This window comes from Plectropomus leopardus, chromosome 13 (assembly GCF_026936395.1).
Source record: "Plectropomus leopardus strain MGB_pleo_1.0 chromosome 13, ASM2693639v1, whole genome shotgun sequence".
Classification (NCBI taxonomy): Eukaryota; Metazoa; Chordata; class Actinopteri; order Perciformes; family Serranidae; genus Plectropomus; species Plectropomus leopardus.
The window spans coordinates 1,731,576-1,757,090 of record NC_142188.1 but is presented as its reverse complement, the minus strand read 5'-3'; the positions used below and the strand labels follow the sequence as shown (position 1 = coordinate 1,757,090).

General features: G+C 39.0%; 1 protein-coding gene across 1 annotated transcript in view; it reads left to right on the top strand.

Annotated features, from left to right (window-relative positions):
* Positions 1–25,515, top strand: part of cdh11 (cadherin 11, type 2, OB-cadherin (osteoblast)) — a 116,837-nt gene that overhangs the window by 67,073 nt on the left and 24,249 nt on the right. Inside the window, exons 3-7 of the mRNA XM_042501868.2 lie at positions 13,201–13,606; positions 15,568–15,707; positions 16,597–16,891; positions 19,849–19,968; positions 22,991–23,158. Of these exons, the coding sequence (XP_042357802.2) occupies positions 13,456–13,606; positions 15,568–15,707; positions 16,597–16,891; positions 19,849–19,968; positions 22,991–23,158 (874 nt within the window). The 5' untranslated portion in view covers positions 13,201–13,455. The remainder of the gene's footprint in view (positions 1–13,200; positions 13,607–15,567; positions 15,708–16,596; positions 16,892–19,848; positions 19,969–22,990; positions 23,159–25,515) is intronic.

Genomic DNA, 25,515 nt, shown 5'->3' with positions numbered 1-25,515 from the left:
TTAACAAGCACTTTAATTTTCCCTCTGTCCTTCTTTTTTCCATCCTCTGCTTTCCCTCTTTTTCCGTCCTCACTTCACAGTCCAGTTAGATCCATCTTAGCAATTACAGCTTTGCATTTCAGCGTCTGAGTGACGCTGTAATTACTGCAGGAGACGTTTAGAATATATCTAGGAATGGAAAATGAATATGGATAAGCACATGGTGCTGCTAAACATCACCGTTTTTTTTCCCCCATTCTTGTTTATCTCAATTTGCTTTTTATGTTTTGTTTTGAAAAAATGGCTTGTGACCCTAAAAAGATGCCAAACATTTTCTTGCATTGCTTTCAAAAGATGTCCAGAATCAATCATCATGTCGTCTTTGTGTGTGTGTGTGTGTGTGTGTGTGTGTGTGTGTGTGTAGACATCCGCACATGGTTAATGGATGAAGTACTTAAAAAACAACTCATTGAGGACATCTGCAGAAGTTAAGAGTTCACAGTTTTCTGTCACAGCACCTTTTAAATCTGAGAGAGAGATAAAAAGACCGACAGCAGACGAGCCAAGACAAACACACAAAGAAAGGGGGAAAAAATCTTTGGGAAAAGATGGTCAATCATAAAAAGAAAAAAAAAGGACTGACACAATTCCCGGAAAAGAAATGGGGGCAGGGAGGAAAGTTTGAGGAATTTATGCTATGGAAAAGAAAGCAAAACCTGAGACTCTCTGCACTGCTCGCTCTGTCTTTCTCACTCCATTTCTGTGTGTGTGTGTGTGTGTGTGTGTGTGTGTGTGTGTGTGTGTGTGGTTTTGTTCTATAGCCCCTAAGGGAGGGCGAGAAAGGGGGACGTGGGATGGGGGGGCAGGAAACGGTGGCGTCTGGAATTGATTTGAGGCTAAAGGAAAAATAAAATACTTGAGATTCTTAAAGGCTCGGGGAGCAGGGACAGACGGCCACAAAGAAATAAAAAATGTAGCAGAGAGAGAGAAAGAGAGGCCACATAACCACAGGGGAAAAAAAAGAGCGGTATAAAGCAAATGTAAAGAAGGATTTATACTTCTGCAATAAAGTCTCTGAGGTTGCTATAAGTACACTGTGGCCGGATCTTTCAAAAAAAAAGGTTATACAGGCTACTTGGACGCCTCCTGCCATGGTAGTCGATGTTATCGGTGTGCAGTGATTCACCAAATACGTTACTTGCCTAGCACCCCTTACTTTTAAATTGGAAATTAAATTAAATTAAATTTTCAACAATACTGTAACATAAGGGACACTGCAATTATAAACTAAAAGTGTCTGCAGCACAGCACAGAGTAGCAACAATCAAATATCACAGACACATCCTACAATTATAGGAACATCCTATAATCCTAGAAACGTCCTAAAATCCTGCAAACGTTTTAAAATCCTCCAAATGTCCTACAATTCTAGAAAAACCTTATAACCTGCAAAATGTCAGAAAAATCGGAGAAATTTCCTTAAATCAGAGAAACATCTTAAATCCTAGATACTACCCAAATTCCAATAAATGTCCTACAATCCTTGAAACATCCTAAAATCCTAGAAATGCTTTTAATCCTAGAAATGCTATTGCAAAAAATGAGCTCAAACAAATGTCTTCAGCAAGATAATCTTAACTAAACTAAACTACAGTGTTGGGCGCCATTCTGCTTGATGATTACGTAGTCTCTTGTTAGAAACAGCCTTTTTAAATATACAGAAAAGCTTCAAAGTTTGCGAGTGGGGTATTTATTGACATATTTTACGTTGTAGAACAAAATGTGAAGGTCTCTTCAGCTAGTGTTAACCCAAGAACTTATTTCAGGCTTCTAACCCAGAGATCTTCGGTTTAGGACTTTTTACTGGGGGGCTCTGTATCTGTCTGTGTCACTTTGGGATGTGACTGACATCGAGATCTATAAAACAAGAAGTAAACACTTCCACTGCTACATTTTCCACAGATGACAAACATCTCCTCCTGTAGTTTGAGCTGTTCCTGTGACAGCTTGTATTTGTCTCTTTATCCTGAAATCAATGACCCGTTTCCGAACTGTTCTCCACGGCCCGTGACGGTATTTACAGCCAGTGTATTTACAGACAGTGTATTTACAGACAGTGTTTACTCCTTCCAAACTTAGGTGAGTCCATATTCACTCAAAATGTTTCTGCCGCTTCCACACAAGGGCATCAGATGATGCTTTTGTGACTCCCAAGAGGAAACAGATCTGCTTCACCGAGGAAAATGATCCTCTCTCAGGCTCCGAAAATCTATCAAAAGCTCCATAACACACAGTGCAATACCTTCAGTGAGATGACAAACAGGTGACTACTGCTACTTTCGAACGCCTCTACTGGCAGTATTAGCCTTCATCCACCATGTTTTCACCGTGCCGCACTCCTCTGACCACGGTGTCGTCGATGTCGGTTGATTATGGCGCATGCAGATATGACATGTTGTTCTGTGTTTCAATCCAACATACATCTCTTACGCACTGTTTCTCACAACATTAACCATCTAAAAAAAAAAAAATAGACACTGTCAAAGAGCAGAAAAATGACATAATCATACACTGCACAGTAATGACATAATAATCAAATGTCCTGACTCATTTTATTTACATGTAGGCTTCATGATCTGGACATTTAAACAGAACCACCACATTTAGTGCCTCGTCCCCTTTCAACCAAATACTAATGATGCTGATTAGAGATAATAGTACATGAACATAGTGTGTGTGTGTGTGTGTGTGTGTGTGTGTGTGTGTGTGCGCACATGCACACGCACGTAAAAGTAGCAGAAGTGGGGTCTTGTGGGTGGTAATTAGCACTTGGATTCACTAATGGCTGTACAGGAAAACCTCCACACGCTAACAAATTAATAACACACACAGACATACAAACACACACACACACACACACACACACACACACACACACACACACACAATGCAAAGACTAACTTTGCAGTGCAGTGTGTGTGTGTGTGTCAGAGTTGCTAGGCTCTCATTAATACCTATTTTGCGAATGCTGAGAAAGCTTTGCAGCTCTTTCTTCGGAACCGCTTCACCACACACACACACACACACACACACACACACACACACACACACACACACACACACAGACCTATTAGTTCCTCTAATTGAAAGGCAATTAAGCCTCAGGTTTCGCGGTGTGAGCTAAACGCTGGGTGTCTGTTTTCAGCTCCGCTCTGTTTTTAAGCTTTTAACAGACCACAAAGAGCCGGCCACAGAAACGAGACACCTAAAGTGAACTTCAATACACCGACTCTGTCCATCTGTCTGTCCGTCTCTCCATCTTTTAGGTGTCTGTCCCCCCTCGTCCTCCCAGTCTCTCACTGTGTAGTCCTTGGTTTTCATACAATTTTTCCTTAAATTATAATGACAATTCTAAAAAGTTAAACCTTTAAAACCTCAGTAAATTGGCTTGATTTATTTCAACAAAAAAGAAAGAAAGAAAGTAGAAAACATAATAAATTTAAATGTATTCTTATCATGATAATTACGGTATAATTTTCTGGACATTTACCCTTTTCTGTTTGTTTTTTTAATCATGCAAAGATATTTGTAAACTTTACAAGGAAATCACTGAAAATAAGCAAAACATTTAGTTAAGATACTGACAGTTTTTTTTGGTTTTTCTTTTTTCCTGGAACATAAATTTAAATATATAAATATTATGCAAATTATAATACAATTTTCTGGACATTTATCCCTAGTTTTTTGTTTGTTTTGTTCTGCTTTGTTTTGTTTTAATAATTTTTAATTATCCCCCTAGAGGTAACTTTGAGGTCATTCCTTGTCACTTTCTACTACCAAATTGCTGATTATGTTTTCAAACAAAACTACGCTAATTTTCTCAGGTGTAAGAGGTTTAAATGCTTGTGAAAGCCACCTGGACGCTGCTCAAGAAAACTGGTGTCGATCCAGGCGTTAAAGGGCTAATTAGCTTTTATCACTTGGTATCAATCTTGTTATTTTCCACTCTAACTTTCAAGAATCTCATGCATTTGATTCAACCCTGCAGATGGAAACAATGATGCTTGGTTGGTTGAATCTTTGCAACATCTCAAAAGTTTGTTTAAAATTCTCCTGACAGTTGTTGGACAGAAACACGATCACTCTGTCTTTTTTTTGGTTCGTTCTCTCACTCGCCCTCCTTCCTCTCGCTCTCTAGTTGGTTCATTTCATCCATCCCTCATATTCTTAAAATCCGTCCTCACAGAACATGTTACCGAAAGGAACCAACCGTTTAAAAAATAAATAAATAGAAGGAAAAAAATATCCTTCCAGTCCGCAGCTTTACATCAACAGCAGAGGAGCCGTGGGATTTGTTTTGGAGAGTAGGAGTGGATTTCTACAGTAACAGAAAATCTCATTTTAAACCTCACATGACCCCCTTTCTCATCCCAGCAGGAACATGGAAGGAAAATCTATCCCATCTGGTTCAGATGGTGTTTAGGGTAACAGAGGGGTCCAGTGGCTCGAGGAGCTCTCCTGTCAGTGAATGTTAACAGGTTTGGTCCTGGAGAGAGCCAGATCGTCTTGTGTGTTTCTGTTGTTTCGTACTGGACAATTTACCGTAAAAAAATCTGACTAAAGTTTGATTTCAAATGGAGCAAAAAGTAGTGATGACAAATAAGGGTGATCTCACAATGTTTGTCATAGTCTTTAAACAAAAATGCAAGTCTAACACCTGTTAAACTTCAACTGATGTTGAAATGGCCTGAAAAAAAATGCTTAAAAATAGAATAATTCTGTAAAACAAGAAAAACAGTGTTTTAAAATGATTGCATGAAATTAACTTGTAGACCTTTGAAACCTGAATCAACATACTTTTCTTTGCCTTCAGATGCCTTTCACAAGTATTTAACTTTTCCAAAGCTGGGCAATTTGACTTGATTTCTACTAAACACATGGGAAGAAGGCAATGAGCAACTTGAGAAGACATGACACAGAAATTAGCAAATAATTAAGTTGCAGAGAACTATTAAAGAATTAGCCAAAAATATAAATAAATAAATAAAAAACTGAAAAAGAAATCAAATGACCTGAAACACTGCTTAAATATATATCTATATATATATATAAATAATAATTGTATGAAAAAAAAGTAGTGTTGTTTTATTGTAATTGTTTTATCTGCTGAAGTGTCCTTGAGTGCTGAGAAAGGCGCTTATAAATAAAATGTATTGTTATTATTATTATTATTATTATTAATATTAATATTAATATAAATATAGTTCTCTGGAAATTTGTCCCAAGCTTTTTTAAAAACGTTTTTGTATGTTTTTGTTTGTGTACTAATTGCTTGAAATTTGCACGACATGTCTTGCTGAGTTTCTTATTGCCTTTTATCGCCATGTTTTTTAAAGAGACCAAACCCATTTGCAAACAAAGACATTTTTTTTAAGAAAAGCCAAGTTTATCCAGGTTTTAGAGAGTTAAATGTTTATTACATGTGCTATCACTTATATATGTTAGGTTTTTTTTATTTTATCGCCTCATATTGAGTCAAAAACAAGCCAACAGCCCTGGTTTATGTGTTGTACCGCGATCTTTGTCCATGTCAGAACAGACTCGCCACCAGGCCGAGTGACACTAATGTGGCAGGAACAAACGATGACACAGAGCCTGTGAGGACACAGAGGGGAGAAATATCGCCTTCAGGCCGCGCGGTGGGAACAAACAACACATTTTACATCCACTTCCTGTTCCTGTCGGCCGCTTGGCTAATTCTGACATAATCCTTTAGTTTCGTGGCTCGGGGAGAGTTTGTGTTCGTTGCGGTCAGGACAGAAACTTTCAAACTGATGTGCTGAAACTCTGCGGATAGTTTCCGTGATCAGACGGTGTTTGAAAGGCCTTGTGAAAGGGAAAAGGAAAAATTCTGCACAATAAACACATCCGCCGCTCCCTCCTCTGTCCTTTAATTCTCATATGTATGTATCTCTCCTTTTGTACACATCGCAGAGACGAGGAACAGTGAGACCATTGTTTGCCTTTACGTCCCTGACACAATATGTGGAGACAGGGCGGAGGAGGGAAAAAAAGTATGAAAAGACACACACAGTCACACAGAGCGCCAAGGTAGACGGGGATATATATCACATCGGTCCATGAATGAATCACCGTTATTACCACTGACCCCCAGAGAGACACGGAGAGAAAGAAAAGTTGGAGCGCAGACGAGGAAAAAAAAAAAGTAAGGTCAAGTTTTCTCTGTAAAGTTTACAGCCATTTTCCGAAGTTATTTCAATGCTGCTGCTGGAGGTTTGGCTCAGAGAGCGAAGAGAAATGAGAGAGGAAGAGTCCAGACAGAGACACCAGAGAGAGGAAGAGTCCAGACAGAGACACCAGAGAGACGAAGAGTCCAGACAGAGACACCAGAGAGACGAAGAGTCCAGACAGAGACACCAGAGAGAGGAAGAGTCCAGACAGAGACACCAGAGAGACGAAGAGTCCAGACAGAGACACCAGAGGGAGGAAGAGTCCAGACAGAGACACCAGAGAGACGAAGAGTCCAGACAGAGACACCAGAGAGACGAAGAGTCCAGACAGAGACACCAGAGAGAGGAAGAGTCCAGACAGAGACACCAGAGAGACGAAGAGTCCAGACAGAGACACCAGAGAGAGGAAGAGTCCAGACAGAGACACCAGAGAGACAAAGAGTCCAGACAGAGACACCAGAGAGACGAAGAGTCCAGACAGAGACACCAGAGAGACGAAGAGTCCAGACAGAGACACCAAACAGAAGAAGAGTCCAGACAGAGACACCAGAGAGAGGAAGAGTCCAGACAGAGACACCAGAGGGAAGAAGAGTCCAGACAGAGACACCAGAGGGAGAGGAGGAGAGGAAGAGAGGGAGTGATGGAGAGAGAGACGCTCTCATTGGATTTTAATGGACAAAAGTCTCCCACGCGTTTAAACTAGGGACAGAGGAAAAGATTTAAAATGGTTGAAATGATCATTAAAACTATTTTTCTGGGTAATACTATTTTAACAGGGATGCACAATAATATCTGCACGCTATCAACCAATAATGGCTTGAAAGTGGTGCTGTCGGTATTATCATGCCAATCGTGATGCGGCTGACCCTCTGAAACCTGAGCAGATTGGTCTGATGTCTTTCAAAAGCAGACGCAATGAGAAAGTTAACCAGACACATGTCCCAAACAGAAGCAAGAAAATAGAAGAGAACTAGGGTTTTTTCCCTAACTTTAAATTGTATATATTAAAACAACCTTTTCCTGGAAAATGTTCTCTATTTTTTTTCCAGTCAGTTTCTCTTCACCTGTTACCAATTTCATGTAATTTATGGGGCATTTCTTGCTGAGTTGGTTATTGCCTTATCCCCATGTTTTTTTGCGAAAAAAATCAAACCAATTCTCTAAGGTTTCAAAGGATTAAAGAGCTAAAGGCATCTGAAAAGAGCTCAACTGATATCTATCCAGGTTTCAAAGGGTTAAGGTCCGTATGTAACGCGTTCTTAATTCTTTAATTGCGTTTATCTCCAGCCATCATTCATGTCTTTACTGTTTTATTGTTGTATTGTAAGATTTTGTCATCTCCGTATGTCAATAAATCTGTATTTGGAGAATCATACTGTAAACAACACTAACGGCACATTTACAACGGACACCACACCACTGACTGCAGGGTCACACCTGCTTGAAAACACCTGACATCATGTTTTTGTACAAACATCAACATAAACCTCATAATATCACACTTTAAAATGGAGGAATATTCAGTTTTTCAGATTCAATTAAGCAGTCAGCTTTTCCACAACCCTTCAACAACATCGGCACACTCCTCGTTTTACTGATGACAACATTTGGAAAGTTCCAGATTTCAGCTTTAAACTGCGGAAATTAAAACCGCCACCTTTGATCGTACAAGTCTTGATTGTGCAAACGAAACCTGGAGAACAGACGGGCGTAATCTAAAATAGAGCCAACAGGAATGGCTCTGTGAAAGAAAACTAGAGAAGCTTGAGAAATTGTCTCATTTATTCACAGTCGGAGGAATCGTCCTCTGTGCTGCGACGCAGAGATAGTCGGCGTGATTGCAGCCGGGCGAATATAACAGGGACTGTGGGTGAAGAGGCACAGCGTGAGGCAGAAAGAGAGCGCCACAAAAGAAACGCATTTACCTACTCAAACAATTTGTCGGTGCAGACCCAGATTCTCTGTTAAAACGCCATTTGAGTGACTGTTTGCCATCCATTGTGCTCCTAATGGGTTTGGGTGCAAAGTAAAGAAATTCAAAAATGATAGAAATTACAGTTTGTCCGTCTCATCGGCATAAAAATCAGCGTGTTGGCTCATTCAGAGAGTAACTTTTAAGGTAGGGCTGTCAAATGTTTATTTATTTATTTATTTAATGGATGAATGTCAATAGTTAACCCTTTAGAACCTGAGCAAATTTCATTTCTTAGAAAAATAAATATAAAAAGGAAAAAGAAAAAAAAAACATGGGAAGAAGGTACAAGAAAATAACCTAAAATTTGTAAAATAAATATAAAACAAAACAAGTTAAAAAAAAAACACCATCATGATACAAATAACAAAATAAAATAATATATTTTTTAATCATAAATATATGTATAGATAAAACAGTGAATAATAATAATAAAAATAAGGAATTCTAAACACTTCTACCCATTAAATAATAATAATAACAACAACAATAGTCATTGCTTTCTTATTTTTGTTTGTTTTTTAATAAATCTCAAGCCAATTACCCTGGGTTTCAAAGGGTTAAACTCATAACTCAGTTATTTTTAAACAAATGCACAAACGTAGCGTGATCTCTTGGTGAGCAGAAACATGTTGGCACTGCTTCTATTTTTTTTTTTTTTTTTTTCTTCTTCTAACTGGACTGCTCTGACCTTTGTGACACACACACACACACACACACACACACACACACACACACACACACACACACACACAGTGTGGCTCCAGCTACCATCTAATGTTAGCCAATGAATCACAGCAGTCTAGTCCAACACTTGACTCATGGATTCACAGCATCGCAACGAGCCCGAGGGAATGGTGTGTACACGCACGCGCGCACACACACACACACACACACACACACATATACACACACACACATATACACACACATATACACAGTTCACTATTCTAATGTGACTCTTGAGTCATGTATTCAGACAGAGGAAGTGGTCTGGCCAAAAGGCATGCGCGCCCTGGGGAGTCATTATCACTGTCTGTTTCTGGGTTGCATTCTGTGTGTGTGTGTGTGTGTGTGTGTGTGTGTGTGTGTGTGTGTGTGTGTGTGTGTGTGTGTGTGTGTGTGTGTGTGTGTGTGTCTGCCGTTAAGGACATCACAAACAGGAACAAAATTGCAAAAGACTCTTAGACAAAGACACTGTGCAGGATTATCCAAGTTTCCAAATCCATAAATGCTTGTGATGTATTTAAAATCTACCAAGTTTCAGAATAAAAGAAACTGATATTAAAGTTGTGTTGTTAATTCCTCTTCTTTGTGAGGAAAATGATCTCAAAGTCGCTTCATTTTAATTTGACAGCAGGGTCATTTCACTGTCAAACAAGTCGCCCGTTATCACATTCACAGTCACGTTGAGTATTTCTGAGCCGTCACTCTGCGCGCTGCCACCAATCTGTTTTATTACTGCTGTATTTTTTATGTGTTTGACTTGACAGTTTCTGCAACAAATAACAGATGACCGGTAGCAGGGTTTCAGGATATTGGTGAAAGCAATTTATTTTGGACTTGCTTTATTTATTTATTTTTACTTGTTAAACAAGGCTGACATTTAACTTGACACATTAGTGACAGTTTGAGAGCGTGTTAATAGATTCTGCAGAGCAGGTGTCAGCTCTTTGCACAAGTGTAAGCCGGGGTTTGTAATTTGTTGTTTTTTAAAGACTTGATGGAAGTTTTCAAGAAATTCACAAATGATTTCACCTGAAAGTGACAACACACCAAGAATAGATACGCCTGAGGTGTTGCTGTTGTTTTGTTATAAATTGTCGGCAACTTTAAAATTCTCAACTGAAAATTAACAGCAAAGATAGTTTTAGCTTTTTATGCAAATTAATATGATCTACTTTTTGTTTTAAGTTACTTTTGAGCCTAAAAAGCAGGCAAACTCAACTTACTTTGCTCGGGGCACTTTTGAAACCTTTCTAGGATTTTCAAATGTTTCTAGGTTTTTTGGACATTTCTCTGAAGATGACATCTTTGGAATTTTTTGGATATTTCTTGGCTTTAAGAAGATTTCATAGATTTCAGGATATTTATGGGATTGGGTCCTCTGTCAGGGGATGCGGGGGATCCTCTGACTGGCACGTTTTTAAATAAACAAGCTTGAGAATGTTTCTAGGATTTTATGACATTTTCTGACATTTCTTGTATTTAAGGATTTTTCACAGATTTCCAGATGTTTCTAGGACTTGAGGACCTCTCTAGGATTTTAGGGTATTTCTCAGATTTGGGGACCTTTTTACGATGTAAGGATATTTCTGTGAAAGGACATTTCTAGGGTTTAGGTGTAGCTGTCTAGGTGTGGAGGATCCTCCACTGGCACTTTTTTTGATCAACAAGCTCTATTCTGGTGCCGTTTTATGCACTCTGGCACCTTTTGTATACTAAGGTACAAAAACAATTCTCAATGTGAATCACAGATCACAGATTTGGCCATTAGGTCATAAATTTAAGATCACCACACAGCTTTGAGTAAAAGACAACAGACTTCTGCTTTGGTGTTTTTCTCTAATTTCTCTTGAATTCTTCTATGTAATTTCAGTTAAGTCCCACATGCGTCGCGTTGAGCTGCCACCTCGCTATGACAGACGAAGCTAAGCTTTTCAGCTTACACAGCTAAATGACACACAAGCACAGACACAGAAACAAACATCCACATCAATCAAAAGTCTCGGGGATAATTAGCCAGATGATGAGGCAGTGTGGGATTAACTGTCAACACTTCCTGGATGGCTGGTCATGTGGTCAACAGAAGCCAATGGGCCATGAGGGAAATTCTCATCGACTGAGATGCTGAAAGTTGAACACACATACACACACACACACACACACACACACACACACACACACACACACAGAGAGATTTGCACTCACAAACTTCATGTATCTGTCTAAGAAAAAGCAGCACAGTTAAGACAGAAAATCAGAAGAATGAGGTACAGAAAGTGAATCAAACAGCAGCAGACAGAAAAACTAATTTGTAATGGTTGTAAAAGGATTTGTGTGCACACAATCGCTTTCTGTCAGTTTGCTTCTTGTATGTGTTGAATGATTTTGGAGCAGCTTTGTTGCAATTATTTGGTAGTTTTGGAATTGTTGAGGGTGTTGGCTGTTCATAGAAAAACACTACAATTCAAAGTGGAATATAACGGATCTCCAGCCGTGTCCCAAATCTCCTGTCAACCATGTCAGGTGCCATAATGGAGGTTCATTGGCGATGCAGCTGTGTGCAAATGATGCATCGATATATGTAAACCACTGAGGCAGGAAATGAGATATCTGACATAAAGGTGCGGGTCATTTAGTGACGTTATTGCCTTAATGAAGTGCAATTAGGGACACTTGTTTCTAAATATGCATCAGTGTAACACAGTGACCTTTGTCTTCTGTGTGACCTTCAGGCCCAAGTTTTTTCTTGACATGGGTTAACCCTCTAAAACCTGGAGCGACATCCATCATGCAACATGGATCGTGCAACACTGTGCTTCCTATCATCCTGAACTTTATGTGTGTATTTTTTATGCGCTGACTTTAATGTGTTACTGCTGTTGACACTAATGGCTCCCCTGTCCTGAATTTCAAACTTTTTTTTTTTTTTTTTAATTTCTAATCCCTTTGTCCTGAGTTTGTGTTCCCCATATTTTCGGTTATGGCCGACTATAAACTCACAAAAAAATGACAGCAATTGTTCTTTAGTGTGAAGGTGTAAGTAATATGACATTGTTATGCTGCTGCTTGTGGTTTGGTTGTCGGGCATGTAAATGTTTGACTTTGTTTTAGACCAAAATCTGACATTGTTTCCTTTAAACAAAGACCAAACATTTTCACTCATCTTCACTAAGTAGCGTTAGTCATCTAAATGTTTAAACTTAACAATACCATAACCTTGAGGGTGACAGGTCTGGAAAAATGTTTTTTGGATCAAATTTCTTTGTTTGGTCTTGTGCAGTTTAACAGATCAAACTGAAACACATGTTCAGGAGTTTGAAGGAGAGTACGAACACACCACCTGCCTTTAATGACTTTCATGTGTTTCAATGCTTGCTGTACAATACTATTGTTTTATTTAAAGGGGTTTAAGGTAGAGCAGTATAACTGAAATTGCGGCCTGCAGAGCAAATCTGGCCCCTGATAGGGTGCCAAGCGTCCCCCCCCCCCCAACCATTTTCTACTTCACAATAGAAATAAAGTGATTCACATTGGAATTGTTTTTTATTTTTAGTATATCCAAGGTCCCACAGTGCATAAAATAGCATCACAACAGAGCTTGTTGATCAAAAGCTGTGCCAGTGGAGGATCCTCACATCCCCAAACAGACGTCTTAATGCTAGAAACATTCTAAAACCCTAAAAATGTCCTGAAATACTAGAAATGTCGTAAACCCTACACATCCTAAGATACCAAAAAAGGCATAAAATTCCAAGAAACGTAGTAAAATCCTGAAGATGTCATCCTAAACCCTATAAATATCCTGACATCCACTTTTACAAAATGACAGGGGCCTCCTGTCATTTTGTAAAAGTGGCCCCCAAACAAAGCAGGTTGGGTATCCCTGAGTTTGAGCCACACAGCGACCTGTGGCTGCTCATGAGCTGCACCTCCCACACTGAATCACTCGCTGTCTAATTGAATTAAAGCTAATGAGTTTACAGACAGCATTGTCTGGTAATTAGTACAATGTCCTAATCAACACAACAACCATTTAAGAAGTCAGATCTCCAACTGCAGTCAATTAACATCACCCTAACAGACAGGAATGAATGATCACTCAGCTGTTTATGTTGTTTCTGCTGTCACTGTTGAATCCATCACTTTTATAAAGATTAATCTGTTGCGGGGTAAAGTTTTATTAAACTGGATGTAAATTTGCTCAATTGCGTTGTTGCTTTTTTGTTTTTTCGTAAGTAGTGTTTTAATTATTTCTCCTCTGCTCTTTTTCAGGCTCTGCGATCAGAGGAGAGAGGGAGCTACCGCACTGTGAGAGAAGAAGAAAAACGAGGAGAAAAAAGGCCGTGACGAGAAAGTCGGTGATGAGTATCCGCACCAACCGGCCCCGTCTCAGCTCATGAACTAAGTTCATCAACAACATTTCGTTCGCACAAACAGGATACTGCCTCAGTGGGAGTGGCGCTCCACTGAGAGGAACCAGACAGTAAGGGGCGGAGCGAAGTGCACGGCTGCTCAGGTTTGAGCGAGATGACGATGCTGACGATGAAGAGGCAGGGCCTGGGGCCCTTGAGGGCCTTCCTGGTGCTGGTGGGAGTTTCTGCGCTCTGTAGCGTTGCATTAGGAACCCGGAGAGGAAACACTTCTCTGGATCACAGGGGCCACAGACACAGACATCCAGGTACAACAGAAGCAACCAGGTCACCTGAACTTCAGGATTTAACCCTTTGAAATCTGCAGCAATATCAATCTACTTATGCTGCACACGCATTTAAATCTTTGAACCCAAAGCAAAGTGGTGCAATTTCTTTTAAAAAACATTGGGGGGGGAAGTGCCATGAGAAACTTGGCAAGAAAGGTTAAAAAAATTTCATGAAATTAGTAGATTTAGAAAATAATTTTTAAAATAGCTGTGGGGGAAAAACTGAGAGAAAAACTATATTTACAGCTAAATATCATGACTGCGTATTCCAAATTATGATACAGAATTATTTTTTTTATATTTTATTTCAAATGTCTTGCATTTTGAGCAAACTGATGCAATTTCTTTCAAAAATATGGGGAAAAAAAGGCAATGAGCAGCTTGGTAAGAAATATTCCACAATTTCAAAAGAAATGTTAAATTGGGAAAAAAAAAAACATTTAAAACTAGAAAAAAATGGAAAAAGGAAAAAGCTAGGGAAAAAACTATATTTAAAATAATCATAATTACATATTTTAAAATATGCTACAGAATTATTATAATTTTTTAGCACTTTTTCCAAGTTTTTTTGCCTTGTTTGCTGGTTTATAACTTTTTCCTGTTGTTTTTCAGTACTTATTTTCATGTCATTTTCTTGTACTTTTTTACTGCTAAGCTCTTGCTAATTTTGGGTCATTTCTCTTTACGTTACTCACCGTCTTTTTCCCATGTTTTTGAAAGAAATCCAGCCAAATTGTTCAGGTTTCAAAGGGTTAACATCCATCTCTTACTGGATATTGTTTTGCTGGATAAAACGCTCAGCCTTACTTAAACTGTAACTGTGATGCATTCTGAAATATTTTTCACCTGTCAAAGCACAGATGGTGACTTCTTTTTTTTCATGGTATTTATGTATTTTTAAAACTGACAGTGATCCCTCCCTTGTGACCATGAGTGGCTTTATACTTCAGAGGACCGACAGTCCATTTTTGACAATTACTGTGCAGAGATGTTATCATCCAAGCTGTGCAGCAATATTTCCTTTACATTGATGCATTTGGAAAAAGCACTGCAGCACATTTTCTTGTCAACAGTGTGATCTCTTACTCCAAACATCTCCCAAGACGGTTCGGATAATCACATCTTCTTGAGTTTATTTACACTGAGATTTTATGCATTTGTGGTTTTTCAATTTCAATCTTTTTTGTTTTATTTTTACTTGCATAAAAAAGACTTGCTTAGAATTTTTTCAATCAGAGTAAAATCAGAGATAGTTACAGATGTTCACACACGGCAGCTGCTCAGTACAACCGGCCTGCTCCACGTTCACCCTGAGCAGCTGCAGCAAACAGAGGTTAAGTCCTCTGCAAAGACACATCAGAAAAAACTCCTTGTTGAAGCGTGTGTCGTTGACTCCAACTTGAATTTAATCTATTGAGAGTATTCTCAAAAAACAAATTGCCGTTGTAGTCAAAGTAGGCCGTCTTACAAAGATGCAAATACTTTTGAAATTGGTGACCAGAGAAAACAAAAACAAAAAGCGCCTTTGCTCAATAAGTAGAAAAACTACAACTCCCACAATACTAATCACCTGATCAGACCAATAAATGCTCCAACTGCTGGGTGACGTAATGTGGACCGGTCAGATATACTAACATTAATAACAATGTGCTCGACCACACCTCATTTTAAGACCTACACGCCTATATGTGTACAGATGGCTGCAAATACATTTGCTGTTTACACAACGGGGACACTGGCCATGAAAATGACAACGGGTTTAGGATAGGGTTTAGGATGATTCAGTGTGTGTCTGGAACTAGCAGTGACAGTGTAAATGGGGCCCTAGGACTTTCAATTATGTTTCTGCATGCAAAAAATGTGTTGTATATTTCTTAGTTAACAGAAAAATATAGCATTTGTGTAAAGAAATGTACTGATGTTTGTTTTTGCGCATGCAGGTCACTTGTCGCTGCACAGACACAGACAGAGGACAGGGAAGGAGGGGCAGGTACTCCACAGGTCCAAACGAGGATGGGTCTGGAACCAGTTCTTTGTCATTGAGGAGTACACCGGGCCTGACCCGGTTCTGGTTGGCAGGGTGAGTATAATAAAACATAATTATAAATAAATCGCTCTTGAATTTCTTCTCTTGAGACAAACAAAATTAATACTGCAGTAAAAATTACCGTTTAATTCAAACTGCCCTTCGTTTACAATCACGGAGAGGGCAGGCAGTGTGACAGCGAGTGACGAACTCCAACAGGATTTAAATGTGTTTTTCCCATTTATCAAGAGGAAAGAGAAAGCTCGGAAAAAAGGGAGGTCACGCTCACATTCAAGGTGAAGATGATTGGTGGTTCTCCTCCAAAACAACAACATCACTCAAACCGAGCAGCGCCTTTCATAACAAACAACAAATTAGGTTTACAATGCATCATATTTCACAGCCTCTGGGTGGTAAAGGAAGAACAAGACTTTAATTGAATGTTGAGCATTCCTCAATTTCTTTGGATGACAGTCTTTTAAATCTCTTACTTATTTGGGTGTGCCCGTCTCACACAGCACGTCTACATGCCCGTCCATCTTTGTCTCTGCATGTCTTTAACTTGTAGACTTGAGAAATCGACGCCCAAAGTCACATTTGCCGGGCTACAATTCATATTTCAGTCTCGATCTGTCGATCAGACAAGCTGTCGTACTCTGTAATCTGTCGCTCTCTCTTTTTCTGTATTTATTTATTATCATGATTATTATTCACCATTTAGTGCAGAAATATAATCAAATACAAAGTTATGTCTTTCCTTCCCCTCCTCTGTGTTTAAGTTTCTATCTGCATTGTGTGATAGAACTGAGAACTGTTGAATATATTTATCTAAATGTTTGTAGGGGGGGTTTGTCGCAGAGCTGTTTTTCCAGTCTAAAAATCACCTGTAATCGTTTTCCTTCTGCTTTGTCTCACTCTTTCTTTTTTTTTTTTCCTATTTTAGCTCCACTCAGATGTCGACTCAGGCAACGGCAACATCAAGTACATCCTGTCCGGTGAAGGCGCGGGAACGATCTTTGTTATTGACGACAAGACAGGCAACATCCACGCTACAAAAACCCTGGACCGCGAGGAGCAGGCTCAGTACACTCTGACAGCCCAGGCGGTGGACAGAGACACAAATAAACCTCTGGAGCCTCCGTCAGAGTTCATAGTGAAAGTTCAGGACATTAACGATAATCCTCCGGAGTTTCTACACGGGCCGTACTACGCCAGGGTGCCTGAGATGTCCAATGTCGGTGAGTAGTAAAAGAAAGGGTTAAAGTGAAACAGGAGGCCAGGTTTGGTGCTGGGTAAAAAAAAAAGTTTAGATTTAAGGTATTTGTTATGTTCCAAGTTGGTGAGAAGGAAGCGAGCTGCAAAACAGGAAAGCTGCAGTTGGTTCGATTTATCGATTTAATTTGGACAGCAGTCGTGTAGTAAGACACTAGGTCTTCATCTTGTTTGCTGCCCAGTGAGACCTGAGCAATTTGGCTTGTTTTCTTTCAAAAACATGGGAAGAAGGCAATGAGTAAGAAATAATATTTAAAAAAAAAAACCAAATAAAATAAAATAAATAATTTAGTAAAAAGTACAAGAAAATAACTGAAAATAATACTTTTCACAAATTTTATGAAATCATAATTTTAAATGTATCAGGATAGTTATGAATGTTTTTTTCTTTTTTTTATTTTCTAAATCTACTAATTTCTTGCAATATGTGGAACATTTCAAACCAAGGTGCTCATTACATTTTTCCTATGTATTTGAACAAAATAGCATCAATGAACTCAGATTTCAAAGGTTTAAACACTTGGGAATGGTGTCTAAAAGCAGCACAAGGAAAGCGATAATGCTCCAAGGTCCAATCGGACCTGAACTGGTCGAGGCGTTCTGAGCATGCTCTGTAGTCCCTACATCGGGTTTTAACCTGGAAGTCCAACAGCAAAATGACCAGCAGATGTGGTCTTTTCCAAGTATCAAATATAATTTGATAACAACAGGTGAAAAGCAGAGATAATCAATAGTACAGAAAATGTCTCTATTGCAAATTGAGTGACATTTCTTGATGAAGTCACTGATGGAGTTCATCGTCAGTGTTGTCTGTCTGCTAAACAGCCTTTTTCATACATTATTAATTATCACTGAAATCTGACCGCAGGAAGTGTGACAGAGAAGTGGAGAACAGGCAGAACCATTAGCTGACACTTTCAGCTCCTAAAGAGCTATTTCAACTTTTTTTCACCTTTCTTTTTTTATTAAAAAAAATCTGATCAACCAGACGCAGAGGCAAGGAAATATTTAGCACTGGGTTGGCATGGGCCGGAGCTCGCACCGTCTCCTCAGAGTCTCCTTACTGAGAGCTTCTGATCTTGATAGATTTTCTCTCTAAATATTATGTTGGAGAGTCTTCAGCCCCTGGAGGCTGACCTGAACTGAACCACACTGGCAGTGGTGCTGCCTGCCAGAGAAATTCCCCCTCTGAATGGGCTGGACTTCCAAAGGAAGAACTCCTGAAAGGACTTCTGAATGAGTTCTGTTCAAGCTTTTGGGTTTTTTTTTTCCCACTCATCTTCTTCTTAAGCTGAAACATGAATACAGAAGTCTGGCAGGGAGGGGCCTCCAGCTGCTATCATCCTCAACCACAGAAGTGGAACAGAAAGAAAAGCTGTAATTTGACTAACTGGGTCCGTGTTCCCTCATGGACGTCACAATTAGAACAGATAGAGAAGACAGCGGCCCTGAAATTAACATTCTTGGTAATTCACCCTGTAAGGTAGCTGCCACACTGAGACCGGTGCTGAATGAACCTTGATTACAGTTAGAGACCCAGTGGATTCTCTGTGGAGTCCAATAGTGGTGCTCACATCACTGCAACTGGAAAAAAACATATATATGAAACTAAAAACCAACAAAAACAAACTGTGCCAACGATATGAAGCATCTAAAGGGGCCAAAACTAAACCGGCTGCAGCAGAGTCAGCAGTTTGAGAGCTGCAGCTGCAGTTTGAGCCACTAAATACAACTCCAGTTCAGATTTGTTGTTGTTCTGCTGAGATATTTAGTTTTACTCTTTGCATTACTTTAACCCTTTCATTGACATCACTTTTCTTGTGCTGTATTCAGACGCATTTCACAAGAATTTAAACCTTTGAACCCATGAAAATCGGTTTGATTTCTTTTAGAAACGTGCTGAAAAGGGCAAAGAGCAACTTGGTAAGAAATGTCCAATGAATTGCAAAAAATTTGTAGGTTTGGAAAATTATTTCTTTAAAAACGTTAGAGGAGAATATCCAGAGAGCACTATATTTACAATTATCATAATTATATGTTTTACATCATTTGAATTTTATAATTTTTAGGCTATTTCTTTGTTTTGTTTCCTGTTTGTCATTTGTATTTTTTAAATTTAATCATTTAATTTATTTATTCATTTTTGCTTTGCCTTTTTTGTTTTTTTTTTGTTTGTTTTTCAATACTATTTTTTAGGTAATTTTCTGTACTTTTGTACTAGCTTTTCGTCTTTAGTTGTTTATTGCTGTCTTCCCATAATTTTGAGAGAAATTAAGCCAAATTGCATAGGTTTCAAAGGGTTAAGCTGCTGTCGCTTTTGCCTATAGGAGGTGACACATGTACATCTGCAAGGCTAAACTGCTGCTGATATTAGGTTGTTTTTTTTTTGACGTTTGAGTGAATTCGTTTAATAGGTTGTGTCACATCAACACTTGTGGAACACTTGTGGAAATTTAATTTAGTTGGCCTCTTTTCTTAGATTAACCGTGTCAAATTCAGTTAACAGAGATTTACAGGAAGTAAATTGCTGTCGCCTTGTTTTTGAACTTGACAACTTTGCATTTCTCAGATTATCCAATAAGTTTTGAAAGTGTTTCATAAATCAAGGGGTTGTAGAATTCTGTCACTGCATGGAAGAAATATAATGTTTTATTTAACACATGGAAATCATCAAAAATTGGAAAGTGGATGTTTCCATCCGACAATGATGAAATGTAGAGAAATAAGAGTGGAGTCTCACAGGAGCGGTTCAGCTGCAGAGTCTGAGAGACTTTTTCATTCCCTTTCCTCATCCAGCCGGTGCAGACAGGTGAATCGGCACACACTCTGTGACAGGCTTGTTTGTCAAACTGCTCTTGAACTGAATCGCTGAGGCGGAGTCGTCTCCTGATTTGTCTGTCATGTCCGTGTGTCTGTCCTGCAGGTACGTCAGTGATGCAGGTGACAGCGACGGACGCCGATGACCCCACCTACGGCAACAGCGCCAGGCTGGTGTACAGCATACTGCAAGGACAGCCGTACTTCTCTGTGGAGCCGCAGACAGGTGAGGCCAAAAACAGAACCCGGGTCAACGCACAACTGCACCGAAAACCAAATACAGCCAAACTTCACGGAAAAACAGAGTTTACCAGTCTGACACCTGCTACCACACTGAACAGCATGACGATGTTAAGTCATGTGCTGCTCTGCCAGCCCGTTTTCACTCCAAACTCATCAAAAAGCGCCGCTGTGTCAGTGATTTATCACTGCGCACCAGTGTGACGCCAAAAGCCACCTTCCTCATCCAACGGAAATGCCTCTGGACGGCATCATATGAGAACACGCATTGACAGAACCGGTGGCATAGTTATTATACACCAAACGTGCAAATGATAGAATAATCTCATTTTAACCTTCAAGTCTTACTGCCATTGTTGTTTATTATATTGAAGTATTTCGAAAACAAAAAACAAAAAAAAAGAATCAGTAAAATGATTAGGCATGATGGTTTATAACAGAAAAAAAAAAGTAAAAAACAAACACGAAATGACTTGAAGAGAAGCGCCGATTTATTTATTTTTTCCCCTATAACATAATTTTAAATATATAATATAAATATATATTATAAATATAAATATTGTTTTCTGGAATTTTACCCTAGTTTTTTGTTAATTTTTAAATAATATTCTCTCTCTCATTTTTCTTTTTTTGGACATTTTTCTTGTCACCTTTTACTAGTTTCTCACAATTTTCAGAACATGTCTTTGTAATGTTTACATTACCCTTTTTCTTGTTTTTAAGATGAATCAAACTAGTCTGGTTTCAGAAGTTTAAATGCTCCTTAAAGGCATTCAAGAAAACTGATGTCGATGCAGGTTTCTAAGGGTTAACTGCTGTTTTCTATGGGGCATCTTGTGTAAATGGTTTAAAAACTTGTTTCATCTTGCAACATCTTCCACTTCCACTCTTACTATAAAAATTTAAGAAGTCGCGGCTGCAGAAATCATGTAACAGCAGGTCCTCTTTACTGAAAGCGGTGAGAAAGAGAAGGCACTGCTGTTAAGAGTCCCCAGAGGACATTCAGCCTGGTCTCTGCAGCGCCTGGGCCTAATATTTGGGTTAGCATTAGAGGGAGAAATTGGCTCTATAAGCAGAGAGGTTAACACAAAACATGGAGCTGCGTCGGGTCAGAGAGGGTGACGAAGAACTGAGAGAAAGAGGTGAAGGGAGAGATGGAGAGAGGAGCTGCTTTAGAGATAGAGAGAGATCATGGAAAGAGAGCGATTCGGGCACAGAGAGGGAGAGAGATTTGGGCAGAGTAAATCTGGCTAATCAAACCAGTGTTGGGTATTTGACTGGCTCAAATCCATAGCTCACATTTCTAATTGGTTTGGAGATTATCAGCTTTGCATGCTGTCACACACACACACACACACATACACACACACACACACACACACACACACACACACACACACACAAACACACACTTGGCATAATATGACAGTAGAAGGCCTCGACTCCCAGACACTGCAGCTAGACATGTTGAAAAAGAAAGAGGGAGATGGAAAGAGAGCAGCCGGTGTTGAATTAAACAGAAAGAAAAGATTACTGGGGCTTGAAATGGAGAAAAATAAGACTTCACACATGTTTAACTGGAGTTCTTAGTTATATGAATGATGAGTGATGCTGCGCTTTCTTGCAAAATGAAATATCTTGAAATAAATCACAACCACTCTTGGGAAAGAAAATCTCACAAGTTTTTGAATTATTAAAATAATACTTTTGGAATAAAGCCACAAGTGTTAATTCTTGTCTTCGGGCTAGCATGTACTTTTAAAACCTTAAAGATGATCAAGACCTCTTACAGTTAACATCTTTAGTAACAACAGTTTTATGATGATCGACAGGTGCTTATTCATTTATAAGAAAATCTCTTCCATGTTTAGCAACAATTTTGCTTCCTATTTGTAAACTGCAGCAACCTTTTTAGGACATGCTTCAATGACTCAAAATATCCACCAATTTTGGTTAACAAAACGGCATTGATTTATGGCCAAATTTTGCAACTGCCATTGTACTTGTTTGGAACTGGTGGCGCTCCCTATTGACTGATTTAAAAATAATTTCACACACATGCTTCAATAATATCATTAAACATACCTAGCATGTTTTGTACTGATTGGACAAACAATTTTAGATTTATAGAATGATTTGTGTCAAGTAGCACCCTTTTTTTGCATATGCAGCCCACTCTAGTGATTGATTTTAATTAAACTTTGAGGGTATGTGTCAAGTATTTATGTTAACAATTTTTACAAGCTTCGTGATGATTGGCTCAACTGTTATGGTGTTTAGTCTATTCATGTGCTGAGTCTCTGCCCCCTCAAATGTTCATTGGTCAATATCATCAATATGCCATGAGATAAACATGGTTTTGATTACTTTAGTTTAACCCTTAGGGTCCAAGTTAATATATAACACACTTGTATTGCTCTGTGCACAAAATTCGCTTGCCGAAATCAAGCGTTAAAAAAATTACACATTAATATTATGTTCTGTATTCATTAAGTTATTTTTTAACCAACATCAGTCCTAGTCATAAATTTCAAATACTCATTAATTTTCAGAAGTTTAACCCTTTAAGTGCTCGGTTTTTGTCATGAAAAAAAAGAAAAGAATTATTTTCTATATACTACATGCAAAGTAAAAAAAACATAAAGAAATAATTATTATCAGTCTGGGATATGTCAATGATTGGCACCAACATTGATTGTGACAGGTCACCTAGTAGAAATAGCATGTATTTTCTCCATATGCCAAATATGGTCAAAATGACCTCATCAGGTGCGAAAAGGTAAAAATGACAAATTCAGAGTCAAAAGCCCAGAATGACACCCAGAAATAATACAAGTCCTGTTTTTCTGCTTTGATGGTTGTGGGATCAAAAATGTCAGTTTGAATGGGTTTCAATGGAGCATTTTTTGACCTTAAAAGTCTGAATGTAACTATTTAGTTTCCACAGTGTATTTTAGACTTATTGTAGGAGCTGAGCTGGTAATTTAACTTGATGTTAAAATCTTCAGGTATAATTCGCACTGCCTTGCCAAACATGGACCGCGAGGCCCGTCAGGAGTATGATGTCGTCATCCAGGCCAAAGACATGGGCGGTCACATGGGCGGGCTGTCGGGGACAACCGAGGTTAAAATCACCCTCACAGACGTCAACGACAACCCTCCAAAGTTCCCACAGAGTGAGTACAAACGTCTTTTATGGAAAGTATCTATAATATTGACTGTTTGTCTTTTTCCTCTGGTGTGACTTTTCCTTTAGAGGTTGAAAAAGTGTACTTCTACTTCTTTCCTGCTGCTTTCTATCATTTTCTGCCCCACAGATCTGAGCAAGTGGGTTATGTCAGTCCACATCCACATGTGTATGTCAATCTGTGTGAACTGTGTGAACTGTGTGTGTGTGTGTGTGTGTGTGTGTCTGTGTGTCTGTGCGCCAGAAAACATGCTGCTAGCAAGCAATATAGAAGCTGGGGAAGTCACTGTGGGAGGCACAAAAGATAACTTAAAAAAATCAATTATTAAAGGTTCTTTACTTGCCCCCTGCAATATGTGTGTGTGTGTGTGTGTGTGTGTGTGTGTGTGTGTGTGTGTGTGTGTGTTTTTTTTTAAACCTCTCCCAGGGACATTTTTTGAATTACTGATTTGCTGAGCAATAAAAAGCAGTACAACATTTCGCCTAGATTTGTCAGGAGCTGTAAGAGACAGAAATAGACATAACATTTGAGTTCTTATTTTTGGTAATAGATTTTGAAAAAAAAATTGAATTTGTGCCTTTTTATTCAAATAAGTTGTTTCTGCAGGTATTACTCTAAGGAATTCTGGAATTATTATTTGACTATAAAAGGGATACTTATTCCATGGAAAAAAAGTTTAATAAAGATAATGTTTTGATCCCGCTTTGACCTTTATCAGGTCAAAATGTTCGAGAAGGAGAAACCACATCTGTATATTTATACTATAATTCACACCAACAGGCAAACAAGATCTATGACAGCAGGTGTGGTTAACAACACAAATTGCCCAAGGTGATAAAACAACTGATGATAAACAATTCAGTTTCTGATGTGACTAAATAGCTTGAACATGCTTCACACAGCACCATTAGGTCAGTAAAGATAAATATACATATCAATTATCTTCAACCAAATCCTCTCTCTGTTAGAAACAGGAACAACATAAAGCTCTACAGAGATTTGCAGGGTTTTTTTTTCATGTTTTTTTTTCAACATTTCTGTCCAACACCTCCTTGCTCTGCATGTGTTTCAATCTTCTCCTTCACCCCGTCATCGAGTTTCTCTCTGCCTCTCTGTTGTTGTTTTTTCCTTTTTATTCCTCCCCTCCCCTCCTCTCCCCTCCCTTCCCGCGGCTCTGTGCAGAGCGACTCCTGGCAGAGATTCAGCAGAGTAGCTGCAGGAGCTGGATGGAGAGAAGACGGGAGGAGAAAAGAAGAGATGAGGGCTCAGGATTTAGCCTGTGGAGAAGCTGAATAGGCGAGGAGAGGCAGAGACACGAGCAGAAGCAGCGAGGGAGGGAATGTAAAAGACACAGAGATGCAGAGAGAGAGAAAGAGACTGTCAAAACCATCACTCTGGTCCTTGTGTACTCGAACGAGCTGACTGCGTACCAGTGTTTGCAAAGCTAAAATCTGATTCTGCAGGTCACAACAAACCCGCATTTTGAGGGAATTCAGAAGAAGAGTTTTCTAAGAAATAGAGCTCAGATGGAACAAAAAGTACTTTTTCTACGCCTGATTGTTTTCAGTATGTATAAACTGTATATTCGGAAATTATATCCACTTTTTTTTTTAAATGCCATAATCTCATACATAACAATGGATGGCAAATGTTCAAACATACCCTCAGCAGTTAAATTTAATGAAATTCCAGCCTGGTCCCCGTAAGAATGTGTCGGCGTTTGTGCATTTACATTGCATTTGCATGTTGGTGGTATTTCAGGCGATTTGAAAAAGCTATATATCACTAAACTGCAATGGAAACACTTTTTGCTTTTCTAGGTCACATGATGTACAACAAAGAGTCACTATTGCATCGCATAACTCTGAGAAAGTTGAGCGGATCATCTGGAGGTTTTGAATCCACAATTCCTCTGTGAAATCGTGGACTACATCTCCCAGAAATCCCTCATACGTGGCCGCTCCCACGTATAAGGGGCTCGCCTTTCCATCATGGCTCCATAACACGCCTACGTGACCCTGGATTTGAAATAATGATGACTAGTGCGGTGGCTGCAATAGAAATAAAGCTGCTAATGTTTTGAAAATCCATCGCCATGGTTACTGGGATGTTATCACCAGAGGAGAAGTTACAGAACATCACTCAGTGGAAACACAGTCAGCTCCACATTGTTTGTTATCGACATTTCGAAAATATAGCTTAAGTTTTGTACAAATTTGTAATGGAAATCCTCCAACCGTTGTGTTTCCAGCTGCGTTTTAGGCACTAAACATGAGTGTATTAGTGTCTTAGTGACCCTCGTGCAAATGTTACCTACTCTTGGAAAGCCAGCATTTTCTTTTGGA